The sequence below is a fragment of the Pterocles gutturalis genome, unplaced genomic scaffold (assembly GCF_000699245.1).
Source record: "Pterocles gutturalis isolate BGI_N339 unplaced genomic scaffold, ASM69924v1 scaffold3605, whole genome shotgun sequence".
Lineage (NCBI taxonomy): Eukaryota > Metazoa > Chordata > Aves > Pterocliformes > Pteroclidae > Pterocles > Pterocles gutturalis.
This window is the reverse complement of record NW_010140502.1, coordinates 682-25,253: the sequence shown is the minus strand read 5'-3', so window position 1 is coordinate 25,253 and position 24,572 is coordinate 682. Positions and strand designations below refer to the sequence as shown.

At 35.8% G+C, this 24,572-nt stretch overlaps 1 protein-coding gene across 1 annotated transcript in view; it reads left to right on the top strand.

The window, feature by feature from the left end:
* Positions 1-23,821, top strand: part of LOC104469245 (voltage-dependent calcium channel subunit alpha-2/delta-1-like) — a gene marked incomplete at both ends in the record, with an annotated part of 79,451 nt that extends 55,630 nt beyond the window's left edge. Inside the window, 4 exons of the mRNA XM_010083688.1 lie at positions 4,969-5,100; positions 21,708-21,777; positions 22,600-22,650; positions 23,722-23,821. Of these exons, the coding sequence (XP_010081990.1) occupies positions 4,969-5,100; positions 21,708-21,777; positions 22,600-22,650; positions 23,722-23,821 (353 nt within the window). The remainder of the gene's footprint in view (positions 1-4,968; positions 5,101-21,707; positions 21,778-22,599; positions 22,651-23,721) is intronic.
* Positions 23,822-24,572: the final 751 nt, after the last annotated feature.

The window sequence follows — 24,572 nt, the reverse complement described above, 5'->3', positions numbered from 1 at the left end:
ACTGGACTAATTAATCAAATTAGTATATCTGGGAATTATGTAGAATATGTACATATACATATAAATGTAGATGTATACATATGCATATATATAAGCAAGCACAAAAATCTAATTAAAAATCCCTTAAAAAAAAAAAAAGACTATTCCTTCTTTAGTCCAATGTAAAATGAGATGGGATTACAATTTACCAGTGACAGTTGAGACTATGTAGCTTTCTATGTAATCTAACAGAGGTTGGAAGTTATGTAGTCTTGAAAAAATTAGTAAACATATAACTCATAAAGAAGACGAGTTTATATATTCAGTAGAGTTTTTATAATATCCAGTTAGCAGGGCTACAGATGGAAGCCTCTGTGGCTGCACACATATATACAAAAATATGCACTTGCAAATGTATTGTCCCTCTGTGTCCTCTTTTAAATACCATGATATTTGATTGCAAATTTTTATTTCATTCAGAACAATAACTAGGTGGTGTTGTCTTTAAAGAAATCAATGAGTTCACTTCATTAAACAGGATATGGAAGTGTAATACTTTCCACACACTAAAAGAAGATTAATGAACTGCTGAGGAGCTCCCTTCTGTTCTCCCCAGTGTATGTGTAGCCGTCGCATCAGGGAACAGCAGCTGACATATTTTCAGATATAGTAAATAGCTCTCAGGCTTTTCAAATAAAGTTATACTCTGCCTTGTGTGCAGGCCGGGGCCTATATATTGAATAAATCATCAGAAGGGTGTTCCAGTTCTTCTAAAGAGAGCACGGTAGTGTTCTCTATTTTTTATTGATTGCATTTGCAGAGGAAAATTGAATCCACTCCTTGTCAAGGCCCCTAAAGCTCGTGTCATAAAGAAGGGGGAAAAAAGGAAAGATGGATGCAGCTCAGTGGAATTAGCCAGAAAGAATGGTGTTTCCTGTTGTGTGATGATAAATTTTATTTTTTCATCTTGCCTTCGTCAAGTGAAAGGTAGCAGTTGAAGTACTTTGAAGTAGTAATCTTCAAAGACTTCTTTTAGCAGAATTGGAAATAAGCTTATTGGAGAGTTGTCTCCAACTAGATTTGCTGCCAATTATCAGTCAAAAGCACTTTCCTGTATGGAAGTTAACTGAAAAGGAGAAGTGTTTCTAGGATACACAGCATCTCAGTAGGTGTGGCTATAAGACCTCTAAACATTTTATTTTAGTAAAATACAGTCAATATAAACCCGTGTCTCTCAAATTAGAGTATTCTGACAGGTGCCATGGGCTCTACTATGGGCTGGTGAAAGTAGCGCTACATTGATTTTTATGTGCAAAATGAGAATCATGATATTTTGGTAGGAACCATTTGAAGAATTGTTTTGTTGCTGTTTATGAATGGTTTTGCTTGCTTTTCTTTGTTTGTCAAGTTTCAAATCCATTGCTATAGGCTTTAAACCAGAATCTAGAGGTATTGGTTTGAAATTGCATATTACCAGGGGTATTGCAATGAAAAAAAAAAAAAAGAAAAGACTTGATTGACAGCTTGCCTTTTGAAATCCAGGGTGTATTCCTCAGCAGAAGCAAAGAAGTAATAGAAGTTGGGGAAAAACACTTAGAGAAATAAATTATTAAAGCTAAAATTCCCAGCACCCTTTTCCTTATTTACTGCATACTGGATTAGTTAGCACAAATGTGTGTGCGTGCTATACAAGTATACTTGTAGAAATGAACAAACAAAAAACCCTGAATGAAGGCAGCAGGTTTGATTGCAAATAGCAAACTGCTCCAGAATTGGTTTAATGATTGTACAATCAGCTATTTACATGCCAGTCCCACCAGATAAACTCTGTCTGTCTGTTCCAAGGCCAAACTGATGTTATCATAATGAGGAAGGGAGGAAGATGATATATGTTTTTCCGTATCTGAAAACAGATACGTTACATACTGTTAGGACCTTTTTCCCAGATTTGTTTTTACTTCTGTTAGGATGCTCTGTTCTTGTTGCTCATCTTGAATTTGACATTATTTAATTTTTTTTTTAAATTCCAGCTTCATGTATTTTTGTTTTGGTGGGGTTTCTGTTTGGGTTTTTTTTTGTTTTGTTTTGTTTTGTTTTTTCCTTGCTGCAAGTTCTTGGATTTTTTTTAGGGTGTTATATTTATCTCTGGGAGAAAGATGTAGAGGAGGAGAAGGAGGAAAGGGAAAGTGGGATGTAAAGAAGATCATAAAACTCTTGACTCTGTCTGTATAGCATCACTTCTCCACAGATATTACAAAAAAAAAAAAAATCTAGTAAGCGATATTTCTTGCTTTATAGCCTAATCTCAACATGTCTAATAAAATGCTGAAATTATTAGTTCCAATATATCTATTCAGTACTTATTTATTTATTATTTGTAAATTGTCTCTTTAGTTTTTCCTGGTTTTGTGTATGCATATATTTTGGATATATATTTTTATATATATGACTCGTATGTGCAGAGGTATGTGTAAACATATAGGTTTATATATATATATATAACTTCATAATACATTTTTGGGTGATGTTACATAGATCTTTGCGTTAGTATTTGTAAATGGATATAATGCGTTTAATATATCTTAATATAGTTTATTCATTTGTAAGCTAACTGTCTGAAGGAAATCCTGGTTTTAGAAATATTGTATCATATTTCATATGTAAAGTGTTGTTTTCATCAGGTGGATAATCACCAATTTAGAAAAACATTTATGAGCATGATCATGATTAACTTTTTTTTTTTTTTTTTTTTGATTAAATATTTTGCTGAATAGGGATGTCAGTGGTCTGACCAGGGTGGTAAAGTCACTGACAGATTTGGGTGTAGAGGCTGCAACAATTTTAAGTCAGGTCAGAAGGTGAAATAAATGCATTGGTTTATATGATTATGGGGCTTGGGAATTCATAGAGGACCCTGAAACCTAAGTGTTTTGCGGCTGGCAAAGAGGTGAAAATTGTTGTCTCCCATGTGCCTAAAGTATCCTGATCTCCAGTGCTCTAAATGCTGCCAGGAACCATTGGCATAGGCTTACACTGGGCCAAGTACTTTGTGCATCAGATGAGGAAACACTAACATGAAAATATAAAAATTCAAGCATGAAAGGAAATTCTTGTCTAAGTAAATGGCAGAGCTTCTAGTGGCTTCATGGAACCACTTGTGGAAGTAAGATCTGAAACAAAGTCAGGTTTAGAAATCTGTATATAATGCTTAATTACACAGTAGCTCAAACTGGATCGAAAAGAGATATTTGAACAGTAACCATTTTAAGTTGATAATTAATTTGTCATGGTGCTTTAGGGAATTATTCCTCTTTCTCCAGTAAACATATAAGTGTTTATAGTTATCTGCTTGACAAAGAGACAGGTATATATTACAAGCTTTTTGCTTACAGGGAATCTCAGGAGTTGGTAATTTTGTTTGATATTTCTATTAAAAAAACTATCTTGAGAGGGTAATATTATCTTAAAACTACTTTGGAAAAAAGAGATAAACATTTCTGAGGAACATATTGTGTAGCAATTTTCTCCTTAACCTTTTAAAACAAGCCTATAAAATTTAATGTTGTGATCTCATTTCTCAAGTACATGATAACAACCTCACTTTGGAAATGGGCTGTCAGATGTTAACTTTCAACCTGTCCTTATTTTTGTTTCTTTTTTTCACGGTAACAGGGAGCTAGAATGTAGACCTGCAGATCAAATTTTGTACAGTGATGCCACTTATGTGCTTTAACTGTGAACTGTTTTTATTTCAGCTTGACTTGCCCATTTACAAGAGAAGTTGAATTTTCTTTCTTGTGTGCAATATTATAGTGTAAGCAGGATCTGTGTTACAGTGTTAACTTTTGTAGGATTTACACCTACGTCTTTAGCTGTTTTCAAATCTGCTTTCCTCTCTAGTTCCCTTTCCACTCTTGACTTGCTAATCTCTATATTTCAGTTTTAGAATGCCATTAGGCAACACAAAAGGAAGAATTACTACCAAACCAACAAAAAGCCTTTGCTCTTCTAATCAACTGAGTACCTGCTATTGCCTAACATTATTAAGATTGGGGGGGAGGGAGGGAATTAATGAGATATTTACGTCTGGTTAAATGTGGTGAAAAGCATGATTTATCATAAAATATATTATAAGGTGTTCTGTACCACAATGAAATTTCATTGGCTACTGACTATAGTCAATTGACTTCTTGTAGCAGTGTTCATCTTTTTTTTTTTTTTTTCAGAAAGACATAGAACATGTTAATGTATGTTAGATTATATAACATATTTAACTGACTAAAAAAAGTATTGTTACAGGACAACTTTGCGAACATAAGTTTCTGTGTAACTGGCCACATGATTAGCTGAAATGTGAATTTCCTCATATTTTAAGTTCATTGTGGAACTGACCCAACTCATAAATATTAGTGTTCACACTGCTGGTCTTTCTGTAAGTGGTTACATCTATGAACATTAAGATCTTGTTAGCCGGCAATAGTGAGTACTATTGTGTATGCAGTCCTACTTCAATGTTACAATTCAAATAACTCATTATTGCCTTTTTCGCATATAATTATCTTACAGCATCCATTTGGAAAGGGACATCCTTGTTACCTTTGTGAGAGACTCACCTGCTTTTGTTGATGCCATTCTAGTTTTTCTTATTGCAGTGTGTTGTAATTAGTAGAAACATCAACTTTATATGATTGCATTTATTTTTCCGTAATGGGGAAAAGCAATAAGAGTGACATCTCAGAAACAAAGTATTTGTAGAAGATACTGGCTATGCAAATAAACCAACAGTCATTGCATACAAATAGTGCAACAGGAAGAAGAGAGCTCAGAAACTTAAAATTCCCAAGGAAGAGGAGTGTATTTCTTTCAACTTACTTTGTTGATCAAATGAAATGTTATTACTTTCTGCAATAGTTCAGTTTGCTTTTTGTAGTCATTGCTGCTTGTGTTAGGATGTAACTTTGTAATGCCAACATGTTTTGTCTTTGACAGCAACGATAGTGCTAAATGAACTCAACTGGACTGCAGCGCTGGACGATGTGTTCAAGCGGAACAGAGAGGAGGACCCCACTTTATTATGGCAGGTTTTTGGTAGTGCAACTGGCCTCGCTAGGTATTACCCAGGTAACTGAAGACTCCTAAAGAACTGTGCTATGTCACATATTGCCTTAAAAATTCTCTGAAATATTTACGAGCATTAAAAGATAACTAAAGGTTACTTTGTTAAATAGATGGGCTTTCTGTAATCAGAAGTAACTCAAAGACTGAACTTATTCTAGCATAAAGCTAGTATGAGGGGGAAGAAACTGGAACTGGGGGTGAAATATGTAACTGGTACTTTTTTACAATAAGAGGAACAGAAGATGTCCTTTGAAAAGCAATCGTTTCTTATTGTTTTCTATGTGTTGTCAAAGAATCAATTGAATATTTGCCCATGAGATTTTTGTACCTGTCTAGTTTTAAAAATAGTGACTCAGTGACTAGACAGATAATCTTATGGTTAAAGTCAGTGAAAACACGACTGCACCATGCTATGTTTATGTCCTGCAGAATCCACGATATCTGACATGTCTTTGCTATTACAGTTAAAGTCAATGAATACAACTTGATTATTTCAACCAGATTATTTCAACCAGCATCTGTTCCACCTGTCAAAGAATCCCATTACTGGATCACAGTAATTAATTTAAATAGATGTATATTTTACTGAATTTAGATCATCAGTAGCCTTAATTTGTTTGGGAAGGCTTATTTTCTGGCAAGGCATACTGCCTGTGCTGCTCCTGTTCCTGTTAAGTAATGCTGTTATCAGCGACAAAATAATATGTCCACTACACACAAGACAATTGTGTGTGACGTCTTGTCTCTTGCCTCCAACTGGTTAAGGAAGAAATTTGAATCTTTTCTCTTCTGTTTGTACAAGATTGTTGGTGTTTCTGAGGGTGAAGGGGTTTATTCTAAAGCTGTTTGCTGTATCATTAGCACAATTACTAGCACAGACAGAGAAACTGCCTTAGGCTAGTTTACGAGAAGGGATATTTCATACCACTTGAGTACTGTTTGTTTTGTCATGCTAGGTGCTGATGAAATAAATACAGCAAGAGTTGCAGAAAAAATAATACTGAAAGTGCAAATTTCATATTCATTTTATTTCCAAGTGTTCTTTTCCCAATGCTATTAGTACTGTTTGGGGTCACCATTTGTCACTGCTTACTATATAGTGATGTTTTCCAAGTGCTGAAAAATAAGTGTTTCTTAAATATATCACTGTGCCAGTCTCTAGGAAATTAATTCTGAAGTGTAAGATTATCTTATACACTGAAAAATATATTCTTATGTCTAGCTAACCTTTCTACTCTAGCTGTTTATCAAGACAACACAGGAGCCTCAGAATCTCTATGTAGACTTCCTTAGACCACCTCTATAAAATGTGAAAAGCTTGGTTTCCCTATTTTTCAGGTGGATATGTTTCTTGTGTATATTCCACCTAAACAGAAATTTATATTTGGTATAAAACTCAGATCCACACACCTCCTGCTTATTCCGTAGCTAAGTGCGTAAGTCCTTACTATCTGTCTAGTCCTGTCAGAAGTTGATTTCAAAAATTCCATGGTAATTCCCCAATTTTTTAAATTTTACACACACACAGAGTAACCTGGAGCAGTCTGACAGTCCCTAAACTGTATGTGAATTGTTCTGTGCATCTTCTCCTTCCCACTTCCTTGCATTTATAGCTCAAATAGGTAAGCCCTTTGGGGTTTAGATTTTTAGAATAGATCTTGGCGCAAGTTTGTCCATTTTTCTCTTTATTGTGTATTCTTTATCTCAGTTTGCAGAGACCTATCTGACACATACAAATGTTCTGAAAATTAAATCAAGTTTCATATTCTGGAATGGATACTTTTCACATTTACTTTTTTTGAAAATATTGCAAAATGTAAAACATTACTTCATTATATTGGCCTTCGGTAAGACTGCTTAAATGATTAATTTATCCATAGTGGTGAATTTGAAAGTATCAAACCCCAAAATTAAAATGCATATATAAGTCTGCTCATTATTAGCTGAAAGATACCCGCTCGGTCTTTCCTCCCTGTTGTGGTTTAACCCATCAGGCTGTAAACACCACACAGCCATCTGCTCACTGTCCCCTAAATGGGATGAGGGAGAGAATTGGAAAAAAGGTAAAACTCATAGGTTGAGATAAAGACAGTATAATAGGATGGAAAAGGAAGGGAAAATAATAATAATTATAAAATAATGTAAAAAGTGATGCACAATGCAATTGCTCCCCACCCGCTGACCAGTGCCCAGCCAGTCCTTGAGCAGCCACTGTTGCCTCCAGCCAACCCCCTCCCAATTTTATTGTTCATCATGTTCAGCATGATGTCATATGCTATGAAATATCCCAGTTTGGATCAACTGTCCTGGCTGTGTCCCCTCCCAGCTTTTTGTGCACCCTCAGCCTCCTGGCTGGCAGAGCAGTATGAGAAGCTGAAAAGTCATGGAATCACAGAATCATAGAATGGTTTGGATTGGAAAGGACCTTAAAGATCATCGAGTTCCAACCCTCCTACCATGGGCAGGGACACCCTCCACTGGACCAGGTTGCTCAAAGCCTCATCCAGCCTGGCCTTGAACACCTCCAGGGATGGAGCCTCCACAGCTTCCCTGGGCAACCTGTTCCAGTGTTTCACCACCCTCACAGTAAATAATTTCTTCCTAATATCTAGTCTAAATCTGTCCTCTTCCAATTTAAATCCATTACCCCTCATCCTGTCACTGCATGCCCTTGTAAAAAGCCCCTCCCCATCTCTTCTGTAGCCCCCTTCAGGTACTGGAAGGCTGCTATAAGGTCTTCCCGGAGCCTTCTCTTCTCCAGGCTGAACAACCCCAACTCTCTCAGCCTGTCCTCATAGGGAAGTTGCTCCAGCCCTCTGACCATCTTTGTGGCCTTCCTCTGGACCCGCTCCAACAGCTCGACCTCTGCACTGCTCAGCAACAACTTAAACATCAGTGTGTTATCACATTATTCTCATCCTAAATCCAAAACATAGCACTATACCAGCTACTAGGAAAAAAAAAAAAAACCAAACAACATCTTGAACTAATGTTTTTGTCTGATAGCATCCCACTGCCTTGAGTAATGTGCTAGACAGTATGTCACTTCTGTCCTAAGTAGGCTCTTAGGCTATCCTCGTCACCATAGTAACCAGCAGCATAAAGGTATGTTTCTATGAGTGACCCTATGGGTGGAAAGTATGTGTGAAATATAAGTTTATTTTTCTATTACATATATTCCATTATTTCCTATATATATTCTGGTTTTGGTATTTCTGTACACCCCTCTAGCATCACATATATGATTTCATATAATTTTCAGCTGTGCTTTGTCTGCCTCTTCGGTACACTTGTGTTCCCTTGTCTCTATCATGGGGACAAGACAGCTTCCTTCTGACTATGACCTAGGTTGAGACACAGTTCTCGGGCATTTAGACCAGTTCCTTTCCTCAGATCTTCTTCTTTATACACTACAATCAATGGCATTAGGCTTAGATACAGTAGTAATTCCATGCAGTAGGATAAGAGTCTCTGTTTTATGGAAACAGCTAACAGCATCAGGTAGAGGAAGTAATGTTAACAAATAGTAATTTCCTTTAATGCTATGACATAATTAGTCCATCAAATGTTCCTTATGCAAAATGTAATTTTACTGAGGAGAAAACCACATTCTATGTGGTGTTACCTTTGGTTTTGTTTTGAAGAAGAGAAAAATATGGAATCCAGGCAAGCCAGATTTAGGAAGATGTTTGTGCAGATGGATAGAAACAGATATGCAAGAAAGCTAAGTATTAGAAATATATGCATAGACATATATATTGATATTTGCAGTGACAGCAGAACTAGTGCCAGTCAAAACAGGGAACTGTGCAGAAGCTTCCTGTGTTTACCTTGCAGTATTCCCCAAAAGAAATATTGGTGACTGCACTGAGTTCAACTTCTCTCTTTATAGTTTAATACATCACTTGCTTAATTTTTTTTATTAACTGTTTTTCCCTAGAATATACTCAGTTCATCTCTCCATGGGCTTCAAACCTATTTTATCTCTTCCAGTTAGAGTTTTATTCACCTTGATTTAAAGTCAGAGTCTCCTCATACTGAACTTTTTCTTCTTTAAATTATTTAAGAAGTTGTGTCTTGCCCAAAATAATTCTAAAGACTAGTGAGGGTACTTAGTATCAACATTTTCATTAGTTTCAATGGTGTCATATTTGTGAAGAGAAATGCTAAGCTCTATTACTGTGCTGGCAACCATCCATTTTGATATGAAGATGCCAAGAAAAAAATTGAGATTTCTATTAGCTATTCTATTAGCTCTGAACAACTCAGGAGTAAGTGAACAATAGTTTAATAAAAGAGCTCTGAAGAATAATAAAAAAAAAAAAAGTGAATGGAACTTTTAGGAAGGATGTAATATATGCTCATTCTTACATTTAAAGTTATATATCACAAATTAGTCTTTCTTTCAAGAGATGGTTTCAGCCTTGTAAGAATGCATTGTCTTTTTTACATGCATTTATGGAGTTGTATCAGAATCAAGACAGGAATCTCCATCTTCAGGTGATGAAGATACCTGCTAAAATTCTTAATTTAAAAGGGAAGTGTACAAGCGGCAATAAATAATACTGTAATAAATACTAAATGTGTGGAAAAGACAAGGCTAAAAAAAGTTGAACATATTGAGACCTCCTGGTGTATGCAGTGCTTGTGCTGGGGTCAGCTTCACAGCTCAGCCCGACCAGTGGAGAGTCTAGAGGAGAGGTTTAGACTAGATAGAAGGAAGAAATATTTTATGCTTACGGTGGTGAAACACTGGAACAGTTTTCCCAGGGAGGTGGTAGATGCCACATCCCTGGAAACATTCCGGGTCAGGTTGGATGGGGCTCTGGGCAACCTGATCTAGTGGAAGATGTCCCTGCTTACTGCACAGGATTTGGACTACCTGACCTTCATGGTCCCTTCCAACTCAAACTATTCTATGATTCTATAGTTCTGTAAGTCCATATTGACAAGAGAACTCTGAGATCAGGCCGGGAAGTCTCTGAGTCAGGGTCAGGATCATCAAAGTACAACATGGTGCACAGACGTCTACACAGTGTAGCTCAGGCAAGGAACAAGGCCTTGAGCTTAAATGAAACTCCCTAGCCAAGAGACAGAGGGTCTCAGGAGGTTTTTTGCAGCTTTTTGTCCCTTCCCTGTTCCCACACCAGTCTAATCCCAGGTTACATACCTGTATCGTGTAAGAGTGGGCTTGAAACCAAGCAGCAGTCGCCTAGAAGGCTTCAGAGCCTCCTGATGCATGTAGGGCCCTTCTCATTTTTAAGGAACAGGCTGATTTTCTCTTCAGAAACAAGCATATTTGTGAGCGACTACAATTTATTCCATAACCTCTTCTACTTTCCCTTTGTAATGACCCTCTTGCTCAAAGGGGAAATAATGTTTACGGAAACAAAGTAGTAACAGACAACTGCCTTCTGCTCAGAAGGCACATGTGTGCCAGAGGCTCATAAATTGAGCCTCGTACAGCCTTGTACAGCCTTGAGCCAGTACATAGAGAATCCTTTGTAACTGATACACAGGTAAATAAAACATTCTCATGAAGCTATAGGGGAAAGGTTTCTTTTGTTTAAGCTTTTGGTATTAAACTAAATTTCCATAGCAAGAAGATGGTGGATGAGAACAGATTCAGTAAAATTAGATTCAAGCAGCATTGAAATATAAGACTTTTTTTAAAAAATGGGTAAAAAAGAAAAGCCAGACCCGGACATAAAGACATGCAGTGAATATATATTGCATTCTGTTAAAAGCGATGCTGTTCTCTGTATGTCCTGACTGACTTGCAGGCACAGGGACCTTGGGGTCATTATCCTCTGCATCCTTAGGGGTTATCTTGAGTAATGTCAGGAAACAAGGAATCTCAATTTACATGGTGGCATTTTTGGGAATTATTTACAGTTTCTTTTCCTTTTTTCAGCAGGGAATCACAATCAGCCTTTCCGAACGTCTCCCACACATATAATTCTATGAGAAAACCCTTGTTTCTTAATGTTCAGTTTGAACAGAATTTTAGCTGCGTTGTCTGCAGAGGGCAAGATAGGACTGGGCATATAAATAACCTCTTCTCTTTCCTATTTGGTTTTGTCTGAAGTCTCAGTTGTCTTGACTGCATGTTTTCAGTTCTAGTTTATTTACAAAATCCACCAGGTTTAAAAATATTTGTAGAAGTTTCTAGTTTTTGTCCTGCAGGGGAGCATGCTTCCATGATTTATGTGTAACTCAAGAGTAGGACTCAGTTTTGACCACTACCATGAAAAAAACCTGAAATATCTTTTGTGGGTTTTTTGGGGTTGGTTGTTTTTTTTTTTTTGTTGTTGGTTGTTTTTTTTTCGCAAACCTTACCAAAATTTGGTATTATGGAATTCTGAAAGGCAAAGTTTTTGAAACAGTAAACGAAATCAGGAAAGTTTCATTGGCAAAACTATGAGCCACCAAGTTTAAAATTTGGATTCTCTGTGAGATGGCAAGAGAGAACAAATTATTATAAATGTTAAAGCACCTTCTCAGTAGTACTAGTAGATGTACATCTTCCTGTCTAATTTTTGAGCTTATAATTCTAATCCTAGGAACAGGTATTAGCTTTTAAGATGTAATTTTAAGACGATACTTACCCACTTCTAGTCCAGACATAGGGTTTCCCTAGTTCTTGATTCAAATTAAAAGGAGTAATCTGACAACATTTTAGTAAGATCATTGAAGTTACCAATTCGTTCTAACCCAATTGAAACTTTCAAAGACATAAAACTGCAAATATCACAACATAGTATTTTAATACCTAAGCTTTTAATTTCTAGAAAGCTTTTAAATAAAAGGGGAAATATGGTCATCCTCAGAGGAAGATATATTCCACATTGCATCTGAAATGGATGACTATTCTGGAAGAATTTATCTCATTCACCAGATATGTGCTATCTAATACAGAATATCTGATGTATTTTTAAAAGTAAGAATAAGTGATAACAATCACAGAATCCCAGAATGAATGAGGTTGGAAGAAACCTCTGGAAGTCAACTGGACCTACCTTCCTGCTCAAGCAGGGCCACCTAGAATCTGTAATGTAGGCCAGGTTTTGTTTTTCTTTTATAATACTGTTTCCAAAGAGATTTTTCTTCAGTGGCAGGAGTTCAAAAATTTATTATTTTTTTTTAATCTTGAATCCATTTCCTGTGGGCTTGCACATGTAGAGGTTCATTGACTCCACATAGACAGCAAGGTATTTTAATATAGATCAGACTGAAGATTTAATTTATAATTAACCACAGAGCAGTGGACAAATCTCCTACACAAGAAAAAAAATAATTTAATTAAAGTAGTTTAATATGGCTTGACAGATATTAAGTTACTTACATTTTGTGAAGCACCTACCCAGCTAATTTTACTGCTAGGTTTTAGAAAGCAGCTGTCTGAAAGAATAATTTAATATCAAATTTTTGGCAGGCTACATGGAAGTTTAGGTACAAACCAACCAGTTGCTCTTTTAATCTTGAAATCTATCTTAATTATAGAGGTAATGAGGATTATAATTGTTAATCAATGTTTCATTAAAATACTGCAGTGGGAAGCATATTATTTTCACTGTAGCAATTACTAATTAAACAAATTTTAAAAACAGTTTGTATTTGTGTGCCTTTTACCAGACACTACCTCTCTGTGTTGTTTTTGTTTTGGTTTGGTTTGTTTTTTTGTAAGGCTAAGATCCTTAGTAAAGGAATAATTTTGTTTTGGACTGCAGACAGCAGACATTTATTGCAGTTAACTGTGATATAGGAGGCTTTCTAGTTATGGCAATAAATACACTTAAGAAAGTTTGGCTGCAAAGGATTACTCAAATGAAAACACACTCTTGATTTAGATGAATGTTTAGTAAAAAAACCTGTTTGATCAGCAACACCGACTCAGCTCTCTTGGGCTAGTATACTGAATAATTTTTGCCAAAGGTAATACTAGAAAAGGTAATACTGGTATGGATAGTTTCAGATTCCAATTAGTGGGGTGTATATAACAATAACAGTAGCATGAGGATGCATAAAGAGATTCAGCATCTTTTATGAAGAAATGTTGAACCTGGATTCAGTGTGACAGTGTTTGGTCTGCAGTGTGCTGAAGGTGGGAATGTGCCACACTGGGTCGAGATCTGAAAAGCTGAGGCAATTCATAATAAAAAATAACACTGAAAAATAAATACTGTCCTGTCCCCAGGTGTTCCAAATCTTCCCACTTCCATATGGAGATTTAATAAGGGCCTATGGGAAATTAAATTTAAAACTTGACTTCCCAATACAGTGCGTCTGGAAACTTCCAATCTCCCAAAGTGCTACATAGTTCTGTGACTTCTCCCTGTTGACTTTTTTTTTTTTTTCATAGAGGAAAAAGCAGCCTCCTGCAGCTCTGTGTCTCTTCTCTTGTCACATAACCTAGACATAGATATTTGCCATCTTTGTTTGACTTTACCCATGTTAGAGAAGAAGGGTGGGAGAAGAAAGGAAATGGGTAGAGGAGGGCTTTGTTTTGGCTCTGCTCAGGCTCATACAGCTACGGGAGAGCTGGTAGTAAAGTGCAACAATATCAACTTCTTAGGTGAAAGTTAGGAACTTCATATTCATGAAGAGAAATAGTATTTCCTAAGGAGACTGAATCTTTGCCAGACTTCCAGGTGAACTAGACATGAAGTAACATTTCAGGATGTTGGCCGTCCTGTTAGTTATAGAGCTATAACTGTCATATTCTGAGAAGTATTGAATTCAAGTTGCAAAGTGCCTGTGAAGTTAAAGTACTTCTTAGCTAAATACGTAGATACTGAAAAAGACTACACTGTTGGAATTGTCTACATGATCTTAATTCTTACTTTAATAATATCTGAGCATGTCTTAACCATGCATACAGGTGTTTCTTAGGCTCATCTGCTCCCTCAGCTTTAAAGGTATATCTGTACTAGTAAACACAACAAGTCAGAGTTCTGTTAGCATCGTTTAGACAGACCCATGGTGTGACTGAAGGGACAACACATGCTGGCAGTCTTTCTTGATGGACAGCACATATCCTGTTTTGTTTCTTATATACTACAAGGTTCTCCAGTCCTGTTCTAGGAGGCTTCATGTTCTCAAACACCCCTAGATTATTTTATGCTATACTAAGGGCATATGTATACTTACAGCATATAACACACTGCTTAATTTTCATCCCCAAAACCTCTTCTGGTTTAAAATTAATAAAAATATCACTGTCTCCACTTTGCAGATAAAAGAAAGAGGTATAGAGAGATGAAATTACTTCTTCAGTGATCCTCTGAAGGTTAGGTAGTCAAGCCAGGGGTATGTGTGACATCAAGGTTTTTTTAAGATTCAGTGTGCTGTTATATTCATTAACATACTTAAATTCATAACACTGTTTAAATATTAGCAAGTGTATTAATCTTCTCAGGATCTTTGTAATATCAGTGATGAAGATTACAGTAATAAGAACTGTGGTATTCTTTACATTTTATAATGTAGACTTACCTTGTATTTAGCCTTACTTTGTTTATCTGTATAATAGAAAAGTATATGACAGGAACTTTAATTCATTGGAGAAGAGTCTCTTTGCATTGCTCATGCCAGTATTTTACTAAGATATTCCTGTGTAATTAGGGCTTACAGGGTGTTAAATGGATAAATTTACAGATAAAGAAAAGATAATGCTGCAGCACTGATTATCCAGAAAGGTAATTTTGTCCCTAAAGTCTTAAAATTATCGGATTAAAAATATGGAAAGAGAAGAGCTAGTATTATCGCTTCCCCTTCATTAAAAAAAAAAAAAAAAAAAATTAAAACCATCTTGAACCTATTTCCAGATGTCAGCGAAGCAAGTCTCACTCAGTTACTAGAGCATTCCCTGCTTAGACAAATTAATACTGGAAGAGCTTTAAAAATCAATTTCTAATAAAATAAAATGGTATCTCTCCAAATGAAGGACTTGCTGTGCACAGCTGCTCTTGTGTTAACCATTAATGGCAAGCAATAGTGTTGTGGCCTTGATATTGAACTCTCCAAAGAAAGTCATTACTGAAGCAGATAACTAAGAGACTAGAAAGCCTAAAAAATCCATACAAAATGAATCAAAAGCCTTGAAAAACTGAAAACTTCACCTTTTTTTTTTCTGCAAAAGGTTTTATATTTTATACCTGTCAGTTCCTGTTAACAACTCAACATTTAAAGGAGCCTTTGAAGTAAAAAAACAAAACAAAATCCAACAGTACACTTTCTCAGCAATGCAGCTTATAAATTGTCAATTAGTGCAATTAGTGTGTAAGTTGATTAGTTCTATTTTTTACATTGAAATAAGCCTCTATGAGTGTTGTTCACATCCTTTTTTTGTTTTTTTTTGTTTTTTTTTTCCTGAAATCTGCAAGGAAGGGACGTGGGCTGACGTGATTTGGAACTAATGATACTCATGATATAGAGAATCTTACAACACATTTAATTGTGGCTTGTTTTCCAAAATTGATATGCTGAATGTTGTAGTTGTGCAAGCAGATCAACCCAGTCACAGCATAATGCATTGTTTCTAGTGAGTTAATAAAGTTGTAGCCAGCAGGCCACCAGAACTTCTGTGCTGGAGTTTATACCATCTCTATTTTTTTTTTTATGATACAAACTGAGATCTCCAAGATTTTCTCTTATAGGAAAAAAAAAGAAAAACAACAACAACAACAAAAGAAACCAAAACATTCTATTGCTTCTGTACCTCTTCTCCTCAAGCTCTGATACCTCAGCCCCCTTTGTGGGGATGGCAACTAGTCCAGGTGAAACCAATGAGAGCAACACATCTACTGAGGATGAAATTCAGTCTATACATGAGGAAACAGAACTATTTGCCTCTGAACTGAGATAACACAGAACTATTTGAGGGGTTAAGTTGCAGGCTGCAGTATGTGTTACACGTTCAAAGTGCTTTTGTTTCTTTTGGCATATTGGGACCAATAAAGCAATGGATTTGTTTGCTTGTGGACTGTTCCCATCTAAAACTCACTTCTGAACTGATGAAACTGAGCCCAGTATTGCCCATAATCACATAGGTAATACAGTCTGAAAAAAACCTCTGTGAGATGATTATTCTCTCTTTTCTGTATGGTGATGGTGCTATAGAAGTTACAGAGGATGTTACACAGAGCTGTCTGTGTTAGACAGATTTTACCTGAAGGTAGTTTGAGCTCTTGGCAATTTTAAGTCATTACCTGAAGAAAATAGTTAAGAAGTGGCTGCATTCAGTTTTGACTGAACATCTCCTGTGGTAGCATGGAGTTGGTCAGGAACAGTCTCTCTCTCAGGGGGATAGTACTAATCAGTTATTAACCCAAGGCATCATTATGATAAAAATATCCTAAATCTGAAGTCTAGCAGTGCAAAACACTTTATTAAGATTAATGTTAGGGGCTCTTGAAGTTATGGTCATTTTTTATTTTTAGCTATCACGTCTCACCACTTTTCACCTTTAAGTAATTCTGCAAAGGTGTTACTGCTCCATCAAAATTCACATGACTTCTTTATGACTAGTAAGCCGAGGAATACCACATTTCCCAACTAGTGTGGGGTATTGTATACCGGAATGCAGGTTTGTTCACTAAAACATGAGAGAAAATGCGAAATGAATCTTAGGTCCAAGTACAAGTTGCACGTTGCACCTCAAACTTGGCTCCAGTCTTCATTAAATCTGGCACACGGAATTGAGTAGTCTGTATATATGGATGTTTTGAATATCCACATGAATGTTTTCTTGAGAGATAGCAAGGTAAAAATCAACTTTAGCAAATATTTGTTTGCCTAACCCAGTAAATGCCTCAGATGGAAAGGTAATGACCTTTGAGTCAGAATAAGATGATGCTGTCTGGGATTTGATAATGGGCATTTATTACCTGTCTTACTATCAGCTTTTAGCCTCTTTCCCCAAAAGTGCTACAGGGATATGAAGCTGTTAATTCATCTGTGTCTCTGTTTATGGTACATGAATACCTAAACAGCAGAGCAGGGCAGATGTGACTGGGGTCTCATTCAGCAGGGCTTCCAGAAGGTCTCCCACATGGCACTCACCTATGCGTCTGGTATCATCTCAGGAATTAAAAATGGGCAGATGTAGCCAACGTTTCAATACTTTCATTTAGGCTTTACCCTGTGACACCCTCTGTCCTGCATGAATTGATTTTACATGTAATCAGCAAAACTGAGGATTTCCACCCTACACGTGCAGAAAGAGCTGAAGAGCGTGCCTTATTCTTACTTGAAATACAAACAGCAGAAGTGGGAGGGTATCAAATCCAATTAATAATTTATAAAATATCAAATCTAACCATATGCCAAACAAGAAAATCATCAAAGGATAACATGACTAAAGCCTAATGTATGCAACAGAGAACTGTGTAGTGTTGACATAGTTCAAAGATATTAGTATGCGACAATGAAACGTGGTGAGGCAGGTGTCTTCAAGACGTTTGGTGAGCCAGGTTCCAAGGCGTCTGATTAAAATGCATGTTTTAAACAATAAGGTATATAAATAAAACTGTAAATCTCAAAATCCTTGATTTTCAGTTTTAGTTTTTTAGGAAAATGTGTAATCATCTGTTCGTGTATTTTAGTTTTGCTTTCATCTTAGACCATGTGATGGCTTTTGTCAATAAGACATAAGCCAGTTTCCCCAAATGGCTTTATAGGATGCTCTGCATATGGACCGAGGCAATGCATGTCGGTGATCTCCATCCCTTCTAATTGTTTCCTATATAAGTGCATAATTACTTATTTTTGCACAGAGAGAATTAATCATCTCTTGAAAAACAGTTTTTTTTTTTTAAATGTGAAATCAGGCTAAATTACAATTGTGTCATTGGACATCACCTGTCCTGAGGGAATTTCAGTTTCCTAGTAATAGTAATTCTAATAAGATCTTTAAATACTCAGAACATTACCAAAACCAGTGAATAGATTTGAGACCATTCAAAGCCATCTAAAATTAAAAGTGTCAATCCAGAGAGATCTTAGACTGAATGAGTAATTTAGTCATGTTAATTCTTGAAGTTGAAGAGGGAATTCAGCACTTCTTTGGTGTGAATAAAATTTCAGATACTAAGTGCTGAGTACTTATTTATGTTTAGCCATGCAGAGACTTTCTACCAGATTATGTTTACTGCTGTAGAAAACATTATAAATGTAAATGGAAGTAGTTTTCCGGTAAACATTATGTTTCTTAATTAGTGCTTGTGTGATTCTCTACCCATTAATATCTGATGAAAAATTTTGCAGTCACGGTGCAAATCCAGAAAAATTTGCTCACATGGAAACTTAAGCATGTAGGTGCTTGTTATATTTGTCTCAACAGAAGGTAACATATTAATTAGGAAAAAGAAACTTACTGATATGTGTCACAGAAAATGCTGTTTTAAAGGCATAGTAATAAATAATGTTTTTAAAGACCTTCCTCAGATCTTTCCAACGATGCTGGCAATCTTTCCAGGACAGTGCATACTGAAAGGGCCAAACTAGTGAAAGAGAAGTAGAATTTAGCTGTTGCATTCACCACTCTGTCTCCCACAATGAAAAACTGTAAGTATCGTCGTTCACGGTAATCTCCAAAAGGAAGAGATAAGCTGTTGGTAGTGTGCTGAGTGGTTTATTCACAGTTTCTTTTGTATGCTACGGGTATAACTGGACCATTGTAATAGTTCGTAGTCTAGTTATGATTAATGTCTTCGCTTACATTGTGCTTTTCATCTGACTAATGCAGATGTAGTCAGAAAGGGACAGTTTGAACTTCATTGCAATCCAAGAAATTACCAAAAAACTATGGTAGAACTGAGTGCAAGGCTAGTTCCTAGAACCGTAGAATCATAGAATGATTTGGGTTGGAAGGAACCTTAAAGATCATTGAGTTCCACCCCCCTGCTATGGGCAGGGACACCCTCCACTAGCCCAGGTTGCTCAAAGCCTCATCCAGCCTGGCCTTGAACCCCTCCAGGGATGGGGCATCTACAGCTTCCCGGGGCAACCTGTTCCAGTACCTCACCACCCTCATAGTTGATTGGGTCTCAGTGGAAGAACCTCTTTCTGGAGTGATTTGGAAAGATTTGTCTTCAGATCCTTTCTTTTACTCTGTTTCAATCAGAAGTTTTGAGCATGATCCCCATAAAGAGAAAGAATGGAAGAAAAAGAAATTGTTCTATTTTGTATTCCAGTTAAAAACAAAACAAAACAGCTTTTTTTTTGCACAGACCCTTTTGGTGCTTTTGGAAATATTAGGAAAAGTTTCATGCATTTCAAATTTTATTATTCAGTGTTTCCTCACAAATTTAAGTTAGTATTATTTTTTTGATGTCATGTTTCTGAAAGACTTGCCACGCTATATTTGATCTAAAGGACATGATTCTGAAATGTGTTTGTCTAGGTAACTGGTGTTGACCTCAAGGAAATTATATGCTTACTTGTCAGGTGATATTATGAAAACATACATTTGTAGCTCTCGGATTTTGCAGAAAAATGTAGCTGGATTATTTCTCATATTGTTTTCTGTTACACAGACAAAATCTAAACCCCTATTTCTGTGCATTTTAGTTCAGAATCTAGAAAAGTTAGACTGCAGTTCAAAATAGTATGTGGAGTAAGTTACACTATCATCTTCTTGACGATTACGATATTAAATTATAGCTAAATGTTCATGTGACGGTTTTCAGCAGATAATTTGTTACCTAAGGAACTAGTCCGTTATTTTGTGAGCCTTTAGAAAATTGATTCAGTTTTAAATGAACACCTATGTCATTATCTGCTGCTGTAGGAGAATACGATTATGATGGAAGCACTCTTCTTCAGCTTCTTTGTTGGAATTCTTTTTGAATCGCCGTCCATTTGCTTTGGAGAATGCAGTTAAAGAGTTAAACTTAATTTTTATATGAAAAAAAATTAAAAACGTTCTAGTTCACTTCTGAGTGAAGATTACTAAATGTTATTGTCACACTAGCAGTGTAAATTACGTTACCTGTTGTTTTGAAATAAATCTAGATGTGTACATTCAGATAATTCTCTGTTTATGAATGCTGTCCAAGATATGGGTTCATTAAGAGGGACAGATATGATAATAAAAGGGATAGCCTTTTGTTGGATGTTAGTGGAAAGACTGGAAGTTTGGGCAAAGATATGACAATGTTGGTCAGTACCTTGATTTATATTTGCTATTTTACCTAAACTGAAGTGAGTACACTGAATGCAGATTTTGCAAGTCTCAGGTAGTGTATTTCAAGGATGGATTTTCAGACAGAGTTCTAATGGAGGGGTTAGTCTGGACAGACAGGAGAAGTCCATGACTGAACATGTGCTAACCATGGCTTCTGGCTCATAAGATACTGGTGAATGTAACCTGTGCATACCTAACTAATTGTACTTAAGTTGCAAATATGACATATACCAGTCTCAAAAATTCTGTTTTCTCACTTCTGGACATTTCAAAGACCCCTCAGACCGCAAAGGACCTGTCAAGGTAGACAATAGTGGTATAGAGTTTGAGGTTTGTCTGGTGTGCAACAACGTGCAGTGTTTTCTGTGGTTGATAAATGTGTACTGATAAATATCCTGTGGGCTATGCTTTGTTTAAATGTTCTGGGAACTGATGTGCCAACTCAGGGTCTGGTCATTTAGGAAAGGGTTCATTTTAGTAAAATCAAAATTAGGCAGCTGCTCTAAGTTGGTGGTTTATTTTATATTCATGGGTAGACATAGCATACTTCTTCCCGTTTCTCTTAGAGGATTGTTTTTTTGAGGAAGAATCCTAGAGCTGCCTGTATCTTTCTTTATTTCCTGGACAGAAAAATTATTAACATAAGGAGATAGCTCTCTCAGTACTGTTGGCATACAATGAGAGAGCAAATTGCAGAACATTATTTCTTTTCATATAACTTTTCACGTTTTTATTTGTGTTCGTTAAGCTGTCAAATGGTTTTGAAAGGCTCATTTTGTCTTTCGGTAAGGAAAAATTGCCTACATTTGCTGAAAATTACAGTAAAGCTTAGATTAAATGCTTGCAAAAGGTTATTAATCTTAGCCTTTTCTTTACAGAGACACAAATATTTCAATCTCATGTTATTTTCAGAAAATATTATCCTTCCATGTCACTTTTCTAATTTGCATTTTTAGGTAAAGCTCTCTTGAGTCAGTGAATAATTTTGGAGGTGTATAACTGGGCTTTAGATCAGCACAGCATTATTGTATATGACATTAATTAACTTATAAATGTTTTTAAAATTACATATTTTCTTGTCCAAAAAAAAAGTTATTTCATATTGTAAAGTACTTTGGTTGAAATTCTAGTTCCATTGAAGTCAATGATCAATTATAGTAAGTAACTGTTTCTTCAACACAATTTGTCCCTTTAAGATCCTTACCTATATATAGTTTTATTGCATTATATTATATGCTCATGTATATAGGAATATATAAGTATTTCAAAAACAGATTACACAAATACAAACATTTTTTTGTCCATACAAAATGTTGATACTTATGTAGTGCAAAGTCTGTTATATTGATTCATTATACTGTCGTATTTAAAATACTTGGAATAAAGTTTTTAATTTATTTTAAACTTTTTTTTTCCTTTTTAGCTTCCCCATGGGTAGATAAAAGTCGAACTCCAAACAAAATAGATCTGTATGATGTTCGTAGAAGACCGTGGTAAGCTTTCTTTAAGGGGTTGTTCTATATATGTCACTTACTTTCTAGATATGACTGTAAGGACAAGTATTTCTGTTTCTTGTGTATCTAATCGTCCTTACATTTAGATACTACTATTTTATTTTCAGAAAATCAGTTAATTATTATGAGTAAACAAATTTCAAATCACACTGTTTGTTATGCAGTATCCACTACAGTGCATCATACTGTTGCATTACATGGACCTTTTCATAGGACGATAACTATCAGATAAGTGTAAGGCTGTTAAAAACTTTGATTTTCTGCAAAATCAAATGTAATTCAGATTATTAGATTGAACCATTCTTCTAAGCTTTTACAGGTGTTTACAAATATGTCTCAGTGGTTTATACTACTGGTAAAAGAGAGAGAACAGTGGGATTGTTTCTCATATGTTTTTTTGGTAAGCCTTTCAAGGCATAGTGCATACTAATACTTGGCTTTGTGCTAGTTGAATATACTATTTTGAATGATAAAGTGTTTTTTACTGAACTGGGCTTATGTAGTAATTCATCTGTTATCAAGATCTAACTCTGAAACAGGATTCAAGTTTTTCAGTTATCAGCATCTGAAAATAGTGAATTTTTGTCAGTATGTCTGACTCTCCTAATGCAATTTGGATTTTGGTTTGCTTAGAAGACACAGCAAGAAAGAAAATGATGGCACATGATTTTCTGCTAGCTACAACAGGATGATTTTGTTGATTCAGCTTGATTGAGTTTAGAGATCGCAGTGTGACTTCCATCACATGCAATGAATGTGTTTTTTCAAATTTGTGTCATTCATACCCTTTATTTATTTCAGGTATATCCAAGGAGCTGCATCTCCCAAAGACATGCTTATTTTAGTTGATGCGTAAGTGTTTAATGTCTGGGTATTGACATTAGAGGGATAAAAGTACTTAGACATATTGAACAAATCTGTATCCTGAAAAAGGGAGAGCATTAAGAAGTCCTTATATGCAAGGACTGAAAATCTTGGTATGAACAAAATAAATACACAGCAAAAAATAGTTCCAAAAAGCTGAACCAAAATTTAAAGTTATTTAAACTGTGTGCAAGTGGTTTGTAATCACTTTAATGTGATTCTGCTTTCAACTTCTTCATTACTGAAGTAATCAACTGAAAATTTCTTATATGCATGCCAAGAGATGTTGTCAAACACAAACCCAAAAACAAATTACTAGAAGTGTGAAAGTAGATTTAATAATGATTTAATAAACTTGAAAGATGAGAGTTTATACAGACTTCATGTTTTACCATACATATTTTAAAATTGACTAGTTCAGTTACTAGAAAAATGTATTAAAAGTGAGAAAAAATTAATAAAAACTCCCTCTTTTCCTTGGCAAAGCTTCCTTTGTTTAGCTAACATTGAGGGACTGAAGGAAGCTTTGAGCCTGATGTGTCAAACACATCGCTTCATGCTGAAAAATTTCTCAGTAAGAGAATTAGCATTTATTGCTTTTATGTGTGCTGAAGTGCTTTCATATCAGCAGTGAGTTTTATCAACATTTGTTATTTCTGCACTTCAGCTTAGGTTTTGCCTTGAATAAAACAAGCTGTCATTTGGGTATCTTAAAATCTAAAGCTGTAAATCTATGTTTAGGAGTATAAAATGTTGAGATAATGCATTGGTTTGAGGTGGTAGACTCAGATTTCTTGAAATAAAAATGAGGAAATGATGCATCTTTATTACTTCATCTGAGGCACAAGAATGAGACGTTGAATGCCAGTTTTGGACTTCCAATTTTTATTCTAATAATGTAATAACACTAATAGTGAGTTGGAGAATTCAGGAGAATTATTGACAATTCAAGTGTGAAAGTTGGTGAGAGTGCTGGTTGGTGCTCTGTATTTTTTTTTGTACATTTTAAATAAAATTTGTTAAATAAAATTTTTCTATTGTCTCGTGGACTTCTGTTAGGAGCGGGAGCGTCAGTGGGTTGACATTGAAGCTGATCCGCACCTCGGTCATTGAGATGTTAGAGACCTTGTCTGACGACGACTTTGTGAACGTAGTTTCAGTGAGTATCTGGTCTTTCCTCAAAATATGCATTGTCAACAGAGCCATAAGCAAGCTATTTTTAATGCCAAATATGAGATACTTGAATGTTAAGCTGCTAAGAAACTTAGAATACATTGCAAAATACCACATTTGGCTTACTGTTTTCTTGTGAAGCATAATGAAAGTCTTTGATTTGTTGCTATCTGTACATTTGAGTGAAGTGCTAATTAGCTACAGTAGACAACGAAGGAGGTAAAGCAAAAGTAATTTAAACAAACTTCTGTGTAGCCAAATTCTCCTTCCCAATGTATTATTCTGGTCTGTGTAGCACAACTTCTATCTGATTGGCATATGCAAATTCTCTGAAATAATTGGTGGTTCCCAGGTTTTATATTGTGGTATGAGATAAAGTGATACAGAGAAGGTATAACAAGAACCCAAACAGCAGACATTTGAGTTGCTCATGTTAATTGATGCATGATGACAGAAGATGTACAGCCATCTGACCTGCCAAAGAGGGGCTCCCAAGAAGTTCTACAGGTAGCAATCTGAGGGATAGTAAAGCATTTTTTCCCATATTTAGTACTCTAATAAAGGGAGAATCCATGAAGGAACTTAAGGATGGTCGTAATTTATGTGTACAGAGACAGCATGTGTGATGTGCAGGTCAGAGGGTTATTGGGAGGGTAGGACTGTAAGGATTGACAAATGAAGGTGGTGATGTCTTTTTTGGGGCTGGCTTTTCAGTGGCTGAGACCTTAAGAATATGA